General features: G+C 38.0%; 1 protein-coding gene across 2 annotated transcripts in view; it reads left to right on the forward strand.

Moving 5' to 3' along the window:
- The first annotated feature begins 207 nt into the window (after nucleotides 1-207).
- The window catches only part of LOC119835987 (ras GTPase-activating protein-binding protein 2-like), an 11677-nt gene continuing 1878 nt past the window's right edge, over nucleotides 208-10006 (forward strand). For both annotated transcript variants that reach the window (XM_038361141.1, XM_038361131.1), the window contains exons 1-8: nucleotides 208-341; nucleotides 1518-1661; nucleotides 6591-6732; nucleotides 7133-7291; nucleotides 7653-7977; nucleotides 8231-8350; nucleotides 8717-8884; nucleotides 9224-9606. In XM_038361141.1, the coding sequence (XP_038217069.1) occupies nucleotides 1564-1661; nucleotides 6591-6732; nucleotides 7133-7291; nucleotides 7653-7977; nucleotides 8231-8350; nucleotides 8717-8884; nucleotides 9224-9606 (1395 nt within the window). In that variant the 5' untranslated portion in view covers nucleotides 208-341; nucleotides 1518-1563. The remainder of the gene's footprint in view (nucleotides 342-1517; nucleotides 1662-6590; nucleotides 6733-7132; nucleotides 7292-7652; nucleotides 7978-8230; nucleotides 8351-8716; nucleotides 8885-9223; nucleotides 9607-10006) is intronic.

Genomic DNA, 10006 nt, shown 5'->3' on the forward strand with positions numbered 1-10006 from the left:
TATAAAGTTTGATTATTGTATATTATCTCTAATAATATCATGTATTATATTCACATTTGTTTAAAAATCTTCAAGATCTTTGTCTTGCAAAAATATCATTAAAATGAAATTCTTTTTTCATTAAAACTACATATTTCTATAATAATAAACAAGTTACAATTTTAAAAAGTAGAAGGCAATGCCCAAGTGGCAAATAAAAAAATGGCAATACCGAAATTAAATTGACACCGAACGGTGAGGTAGGCTCTTTTTCTGTTTTCGTGAAAAATAAGCACTGAAAACAGACACAATTAGTTACAAATTACAATCACAATTATTTTTGATGCCTATTATTTACTGAGGTAAGATCGTAATTACATATTTTTTCACTTATGTGCATAGGGATGCAATATTTTGATTGTCGGCAGACGGATCTCATTCTTGAGGTTAAAGCCCCTGGTGTTTCGTTTTTGTGTCCGCTGCAATGTGCTTAAACTCGAAAGCAAGAATATTCAATTTTACTCAACTTATTTCGGATCAAATAATTATTTACTTGTAAATTTGTAGAAATCATGCAGTAGTATAGCGAATTCACTTTAGGTCGCCATGCATGCCTTGACAATTTGACATTGCAAGTCTATCACGAAACATTTTGTGTTGTTAAACTTCGTAACAAATTGCAAAAGTTCTTATCTTAATCAGAATTGATCTTAGTGATAAACATGTTTACATTCTATCGAGTGTATTTTATGAAACAAATATTTATTCAAATATACATTTTCCCTTTTTTTCCTGAAAATAGTTTTTAAAGGATTAGGCTTGTAATACTTAGAAGTATGTTGAAATGCTTATTTATGTTATATTTTAGTGATTCAAGCCAAGTAGCTTCATTACATTCTTATATATTTATGTAATCAAATAGATATTTAGATTATTTTTTATACTCCTTTCATTATCAGTGAATTCAGAACACAACATTAGCTCTTTACTTTATGAAATATTGTTAGTTATGTATTTTAAGTAAATTTATAATTAGATTAATAATAGAATTCAACTGATATTTTTTGTTATTGGTTTATGTATAGCAGCTATTACTTGTTCCCTGTTTAATTTATTGTTAATATATTTGCTTGGTTAATAAATAATAAATAATACAATTAAATAAAACCTTTAGAAAATATGATGGTAGTAGGTTTAAATGCAGTTGTTATAGTTTTTCTATAAACATTGTTCATTTAAAAACACATTACACTAAGTATGAATTAAGTCATGATTTAGTAAAACACTTGTTTTTATTGGATCTTCATAAATAATCATAAATAAATAGTCTAATAAATCCAATTACTTAAAATAGTTAAAGAAAAAACAAAGCTTATTTTTCTTCAAAATGTGATTAAAGCTAACATAAAATTGTGACCTTATTTAAGTATAAATAGTATGAAAGATTTAGGTGGCAGTCCAACCCCAGCAAATGCAAGACTTAAAAGAACTTTCTAGGAACTAATTTCAGAATGCTAATAGCCATGTCCACTTTTCAGGCAGCGTACAGCGCAGGGGTGTATCGGCGCACAGTGAACAACAGCGATGGTAATGGAGGCGTCCCCGTCCCCGCAGAGCGTTGGCCGTGAGTTTGTCCGCCAGTACTACACGTTGCTCAACAAGGCGCCCGCCCACCTGCACAGGTTTCTATTTTACTATAATAATATAATACATTGATAAGTTGTTGACTTTAGATTTGCATATGTAGGCTTGCTTTGCTTTGCTCATGGGATAATTGAAGAAATATCTCCAGTGAGAATGTGAGATAATCAAAACAAAAAACAAAATATTACATATTTAAAAGTCATAGTGTAGTCAATAATAGTCGGTAAAGCATTGTTGTTAGCCATTAGATTGAGAAAAGAATTATATAGTGTAATCATTGACTTTTAATTTATACTGTAATGTTCTCACAAAATCACATGGTGGCCAGGAGGGCCACTCTTGTAAAAATAACTAAATAAACGGAATTCTACAATAATTACATTATTTTGTTATTCCCTCTTGATCAATTATAACATTATGAAATCTTTCATCATTCATTCTTTCATCATCAAAGTATTAGCATGCAGGATATGTGTCTATATGGTCTAATGTATATAAACAGAATTAGAATGTCTGTTTTAAATGTTGTATTTATTATCTTTAGAGTCAAATTGTCTCTTTTATTTTGGAGCCTTAGTGACTCATAATGCATACTCGTTACATTGTTGTACACATACATTTAAATTGCTTAAAACTCTAGTACTGACCAGTAAGATAAATTTTAGACATACTACACAAATGCCTATTCACTGCTGAAAATTAAGATTTTACTTTTTAAACATAAAGTTATACCTTGAAAACATAGCTAAGAGTAATTAACATTTATTTTGATAAAATCAAATTGTGATTTAAGTTGTAGAATTTTGTATCAGGATCACCTTCTGTACAATTAACATATTCTCTGATAACTTCAATGTAAATATTGTTACGTTTTCCAAGGAATCTGCAATGTTGCTGATAATGCTATTAAGCTTGATCCTCAATGTTTTGTCTGGCTTGCAATTCACATAATGTTGTAATAGTGATATGAACTGATGAGGATGACTGTGCCTATATATAATACTGGCGGTCCGCCCTGGTTTCGCTCGTAGTACATATATAGCCTATAGTTTTCCTCAATAAATGGGCTATCTAACACTGAAAGAATTTCTCAAATCAGACCAGTAGTTCCTGAGATTAGTGTGTTCAAACAAACTCTTCAGCTTTATAATATGAGTATAGATTCACAAGTCAGGATATTTTAAGTTTAATTTAACATTAGAACATTAATTCTAATAGTTAATCTCTGTTTTGAGTTGTTTTTATACAGGTCCTAATATTTCTTTTTAACATGTGTCTATCTACAATAAAATTTTAAAGTGGAAAGATTCCATTGTTTATTTGTTTGTATTGAATGAACTGCCAAACTACTGAACCAATTTGAAATATTATTTATTAGAAGCACACATTATTCCTGATGAACATAGGCTACTTTATATTGCAGGAAAATGCATTTTACCAACAGGAAAAGTAGTAGCTATCATGCTTCTATATGAATCTTTTCATATAACTTGTGAATGGCTGAATCAATTGGGTTGAAATTTTGTATGTGTATTTCCATAGTTTGACACACAAATGCCTACCTAATCTATCTTTCTATACATATTGCACTACTTAATAAAAAATCTGTTTCTATTGGTAAGCCACGTTATCTGTAAATTTCATAGGCTATATTTTTTTTTTTTTTTTTAACCAGAATCAAACCGGGCCAAGCTTGGACGAGCAGCTAGTCTAGTAGTATAACATGTTGTTTAGGTAAAAGTGACATTCTCTGTTCAGTCTCTCCATGTTAATATTGCGTTACGACGTACAGCAATGATATTGATATAATGACGAATTTATCGCTCTGTAATCCCTTCTTAAATGTCATAAAGTGGCCTCGTTTCAATCCGCAAACGAGTTTTAATCAATATCCATCCTTATCTATATTTGCCACTCTTGTTATAGAGTTTGATAAAATAAACATGGACATAATTGAAGATAGAAAGCCAAGCGAGACTTTAAATGAATAATTATGTTATTGTCAAAAATAAGAAAATTTTAATTAATTCATCTTTATCTCTATATTAGTATAATATTATATGTGACATAGTATCTATATCTCTTGATCTACAAAACCAAAGTAATTTTTTTTTACCAACAGCAAGCCATTTTAACGTCACGGGTTCAGTAGATCCAGATAGACAAACAGATTCAAGTGGCATGATATTAGTTAATCCATAAAGCTAGATCGAAATTTGTACGAGCAACAGCTTTCGCGCCATAACGTGCGTTGCCCGCGAGCGAACTATTAGTATAACTCACGGTCCGTCCCGGCTTCGCCTGTGGTACATTTATAGTACTCGGTGATCATATCAGTGACATATATATCGAACAGTGATATGATTTCTAAAATCGGTCCAGTACTTCCTGAGTTTAGCGCGATCAAACAAACACGCTCTTCAGCTTTATATTATTGGCATACATTATAACAAGGGTACAAAACGCAAATAGTGCAGGTAAAGATTTCTTTATCTGTGCAATATTTTTTCATTAATGACGCGTCAGCGATATAGCCAAGTATGACGGGACAAGTTCACGAACAAAACACTCGTAAAACCCAAATTTGCTGGGCTTGTATTGGTGCACCGGATTCTTGGAATTCTTTATTGTTAAAGTTTCTTTAGATAGCGGCGTCTAAAGACCTTTGTTTTATTTTAGTTGTTATGTGTCGGATTTGCTTATATAATGAGCTTTTTTTGTCATTTCAGTCTACGCACTACGTTTGAGTTTAGATCTATTATTATAATCAATTTCGATATTCGCCATAAACGAATAGTAATTCTAAGAAACACGATATTACTACAGCAGTTTCAACCGTCACACTTTCGCTGTGCACAAATCATCTCGATCGATGTTAAAAAAACATTACAGTCTTGTATTATAATCGCTTGCTATATTAAAGTTTAGCGTCTGAAGGTAGATGAAACGTATCCAATATAATTTGCCATATCGATATCCGCAATATTCGGTTGTATTGTTTTAAACGTGTAATTATAGAATGTGATTCTTAAACATAATCTGAATCGACCAAATCCCTTATCGAACTATGAACATTTGTAATATAAAGAATGTTAAGCACCAATTATGATATTCTCAAAATAGATTTTTGTTAAGTTTATCGTTGCATTTGATAACATTACCGTATATAAAAAACCGTATGTAATTTCTAGTTCGGCCCATCCCTGATTGTCATTAATCAATTCTCTCATATCCTGACGCTCTGACTCACATTTATCTGTTATCCGAGGATCGGTGTTAAAAAAGGCATATTGTTGAAAGAGTGAAATAATAATATGACTTGAACTTAACCAATATGAAGCCATTTCGGATAGAGCAGATGTTGTCGAACTTCTTTTGTTATTCTTTTCTTGGATTTTTATACATTCCAACACGCTAAGCGATAACAAAGGTTTAGCCACATGATATCTCGTCGTTTATCACCAGAATGCCTCTCTACACGTAAACATACAAAGAACAATTTAGTGTGGAAATAATTAAAAAATAACGATGTTATCTACTATCCTTACTACAATGTCATGATATCAAAAAACGTTTAATATTTTGATTGACATTACTACGAAACGACAAGCTGTGAAGCCCAGGGATGCGGTCGCGTGGTCCAATCAATTTCTTTACAATTTATCTTTGTTTTATGGTCCTCAGCATAACACGCTAGTTCACAAACTATAACGTTTCTGAGTATTCACACAACGACAGTCTCCACTAAAAAAACGGACTTGACCAATCCGAAAGTACATCATTTTTTCTTAGAAACGATTAATGGAATTTCCATTTTTTTTTTTTTTTAATTTTGCCACGTAATGCAAAGACTTGATTCATACTTACGTTCTTATGAACAGTGTTATTTTTTAATATACCATGGTGATAAATATTTTAGTGGGAAGGAATATTTTTTTTTATCATACTGCACACAAGCCATTGAATGCGCCCCTCAGATACTAGGTATTATTAAAATAATCTGTCTCTCTATTAAAATGAAGTTTGATCTACAATAAAAAATACATGTAATATGAGGGGACAGAATTAAATATCTCACGCGATCCTTTTCGCACCTGCAACATGTCATCTTTTCGTTATGGTGCCATAAACTTAATAACTAAGCAATTTATTAGACAAATTTACAAATCAATTAAGTTTAAAATTCTCTCAAATAACTCTTTTTTCATTGTTCCATGAATGTAATACATTTATGTTTTTTCTTGGCTCATTAGATTTTGATTGCGATTATAAGAAAGAGACAGTATGTATTTGTTTATTTTATCGATATAAATATGTAATTTCATTAATAGCATGATACTGATTAAATAATAACAGAAGCAGCATTATAATATGAAATTGGCAATAATAATAAGTAAACAAATAGTCATAAAGTAAGTTCGTAAGTAGATAATATAAGTGCAGGGATTTATGTGGGATGATGTCATCATTCTGATTGTGCCTACGCCTGAGTACATTCCGTATTGTTTTGTTTACCTACAGTGCCCATTGCAATCGAGTGTACGCGTTCGATTATATCTAGTTTATCACTTTTATTTATTACTAGTTTTGCACCCCGGCGTTGCCCAATGAAAGTAGTCAAATGAAATAATAAGTCTCGAGTCCCGGGATATTTCCCGCATAGTTCCCGTGGGATTACCGGGATTAAACTCTAATATGTCCCTTCTCGATTTTCAAAGTAACTATGTACCAAATGTCATCCAAATCTGCCTTGTAGTTCTTGAGATTAGGGCGTTCATGGAAACAAAAAATAAACTGAAGCTTTATACATTAGTATATATACTGGAGTTAGATTTTATATACTATGATGTACTCAGAAGATATACCTTCTTATAAGTTCCATCCATGCATCCATGGATGGCATACAAACTTTCGAGTTTATGATATTAGTTGGATGTATTAAGAAAACAATACGTGTTTGTGCGCAGATTCTACAACAACTACTCGTCGTTCGTGCACGGCGGGCTCGACGCGCCCAACCGCGAGACGCTGCCGGTGGTCGGCCAGAAGCAGATCCACAACCGCATCCAGCAGCTCAACTTCCGCGACTGCCATGCTAAGATTAGCCAGGTTAGATTTGTTCACAAACAACGTGGCCTTGCCAGTTACCACGCCTTCAATTTGCCTTAACCGTTTTTTTTAATGTGTGGCTCTCTAGCGTGTTATGGAAAAATAATTATAATTACCTTTGTACCTACGGTAAGGTACGTGTCACATCGATGGCGAACGTTTGGCTGCTAGGTTGTGTCGGTTTCTACTTTACTGACATTAGCAATAGTATTATTATGAGGAAATGTTAGGTTTTTTGCATATTTGTAAATTAAAAATAGTTCTTCCTGTCGATGAAAGCTATGACATTTAGAGTCATAAATACAGTATTATCCAGCGGTCAGTTTCAAAAGGAGCACACTTGGTCCAATATAAACGAATTGACAATAATGTATAATACAAAATGATCGTTCCGGGTCAGGTGGACGCGCAGGCGACGCTCGGCAACGGCGTGGTGGTGCAGGTGACGGGCGAGCTGTCCAACGGCGGCGCGCCCATGCGCCGCTTCACGCAGACCTTCGTGCTCGCCGCGCAGTCGCCCAAGAAGTACTACGTGCACAACGACATCTTCCGCTACCAGGTGCGGCTCCGTCCGGCGCACGCGTGTGCCGCACCCGCCGGACACGTGACGCGCGCTCGAGTCACGCGTTCTCATCTTTAGTGTCAAACCGGTTTTGTCTCCCTATACGCAAATAGTCTGACTAGTCATTAGAGCCTTGGGTATGATGATAGATTTGCAAAAATGTTAAACTTTACGACTTCAGCGTTTTATGTACGGAATCACATTGGTTAATTAAAATAGCAGCGTAAAATCACCGTTAGCTACTATCAGATAGAATCATTAATTGAATTGATAGAAAAAGAAAATGTCTGTTACTTGTGAAGGTTCAGCCGGTCTTTTTCTTCTCTATCTTTATTAACCGTGTCTCTGTTGGCTACAGGACATAGTGTTCTCCGACGAGGAGGGCGAGGGCAGCGGGCGGTCGGAGGGAGAGGAGGAGGAGGTGCCGGCGGGCGGGTACTTCCCCGGCGGCTTCACGGCGCCGCCCTTCCCCGCGCCGCCCGCGCCGCCGCACGCGCTCGTGTCGCCGCCCGCGCACCTGAGCCCCGCGCCCGTGGCCGCGCCTGCGCCCGCACCCGCGCCCGTGACGGCGCCCGCGCCCGCGCCCGCCGCGCCCGTGACCGTGCCCGCGCCCGCGCCCGCGCCGCACCTCAACGGGCACCCGCATGAGGATCCCACGCGACACCTCGTCGCCGCGCTGCAGGGTAACATTTACACATTATTAGATATTTGTTAATTACTGGTGATTTGTTCCACCATGGGTTCATAGTCACAATTTTCACAAACCGCAAACTATCCACCGATGTAATTCTGATCAATGCCTGATTCAGATTCATGGACAATTATGATTTTAACTAGTACTTCGTCTTAAAGATTTTAGCTTGACTACATATCTTATCTATTCCATATACCATCACTTCAACCTTCACATCTAATTTATGTAAATAAATCGTACAGGCACGTCGGTGTCGGGCGGCGCGGGGGCTGCGGGTGCTGCGGAGGCGCAGAGCCCCGAGCTGGCCGAACCGCAACCAGAGCCCGAGCCCGAGCGCGAGCCCTCGCCGCCGCCGCAGCCCGGTACGGAACCTTATTCATTTCATTAAATGTTATTTAATATTTTATTCGAAATCAGCATACTATAATTAAAATTTTGATATTTCGTTTAAACTTATGTTGTTGTATAATTTAATAAATTTTCTAAGAGGAAATTGATTTACTGTAACCAAACTGTAAACAAATCTTCCTAAGCTGAAGTCAATTTCATCGATAGTAGATTGCATTCTATTATTAGTCTTTCTGTCATTTATCTGGAGGCATCATGAACTCGTGACGCATGGTGCTGTGCTCAAAGGAAATTAATTTTTATCAGTTATTATAAAATTCAGAACTTTACCTAATTTGAATGCAAGTGATGCATAACTGACGATAACGACGTGTCCCCAGCCGCGCCGCAAGCGCCGGCCGAGCCCAAGACGTACGCGAACCTGCTGAAGTCCGGCAGCCGCTCGTCGCCGCCGGCCGCGCCGCACGCGCCGCACGCGCCGCCCGCCGCGCCGCTGCCGCCGCTCGAGCCGCGCCCGCCCCGCGCGCGCCCCCCGCACGCGCCGCCCGGTACGCCCCGCACCCCGCACACCCGCACACCTATCGTGGGACTTCTTGCGTAGCGTAGACATTACATTCAAACTGAAACCGGAAACATTTACTTGTTCAACTAAACTTCCTTCGGAAGCGTATTTGCATCGTCAAAGTACATAATTTAACAATCGAAATCATTAAGTGATTGAGAGGAAGAACTTACTACACACAAGTTTACACTTTTAATTAATTACATATATTAACGCGTTGATTTAAACTAATACGCGGTAGATATGACATTCTTAAAAATGTCAAAAATCAAAATGGGCCTAATACACGTTTTTGAAAATGTATGAATGTATACAAATGTTCCAGGCATGAACGCTGACATGCGCGAAGGCCGCGACGGGCGGGACATGCGCGACCCCCGCGACGCCCGCGACTCCCGCGACTCCCGCGACGGACGCGATACACGCGACGGGCGCGACCCGCGCGACGCTCGCGATGGGCGCGACGGACGCGACGGACGCGACGGGCGCGAGTCGCGGCGCTACTCGGACTCGCAGCAGCTGTTCCTGGGCAACCTGCCGCACTCCGCCACGGAGGAGGAGCTGCGCGCGCTGTTCGGGCGCTTCGGGCCGGTCGCCGAGCTGCGCGTGCACTGCAAGCCGGCCGCGCCCGGCGCGCTGCGCCACCCCAACTACGGGTTCATCACCTACGAGACGCCGCAGGCCGCCGCCGACTGCCTCAACGCCGCGGTGAGTGCGCGACTGCTTGCTGACTTTCTAGATGCTTCTAGTGTCGTTAAGTCAACAAACGTCCGCATAGCTCTCTCAAATAATTACAATATATATACGCACTCGCACGTCTTAATTGCTCAAAATCTCGCGGGGTAGCGAGATGTTGATAAATATGGATACTTTAAAATAACGATAAAGCAATATTATACTATGTGTGCTGTTTGAAGTTTCAAAAATACTTACATAGAAAACTACAACTATATAAACACTAAACTATCACATAAAACAGCAGGCAATTGGATAGACCAGTTCATAAAGTGGATATCACTAACCATACTTCAATTGTCATATGTGACCTGTGGCCATAATATGTTTTGTTAATATGTATCTATGTACTCTCTTTAGTTTAGGTTGTTAA

This window comes from Zerene cesonia, chromosome 3, assembly GCF_012273895.1.
Source record: "Zerene cesonia ecotype Mississippi chromosome 3, Zerene_cesonia_1.1, whole genome shotgun sequence".
Lineage (NCBI taxonomy): Eukaryota > Metazoa > Arthropoda > Insecta > Lepidoptera > Pieridae > Zerene > Zerene cesonia.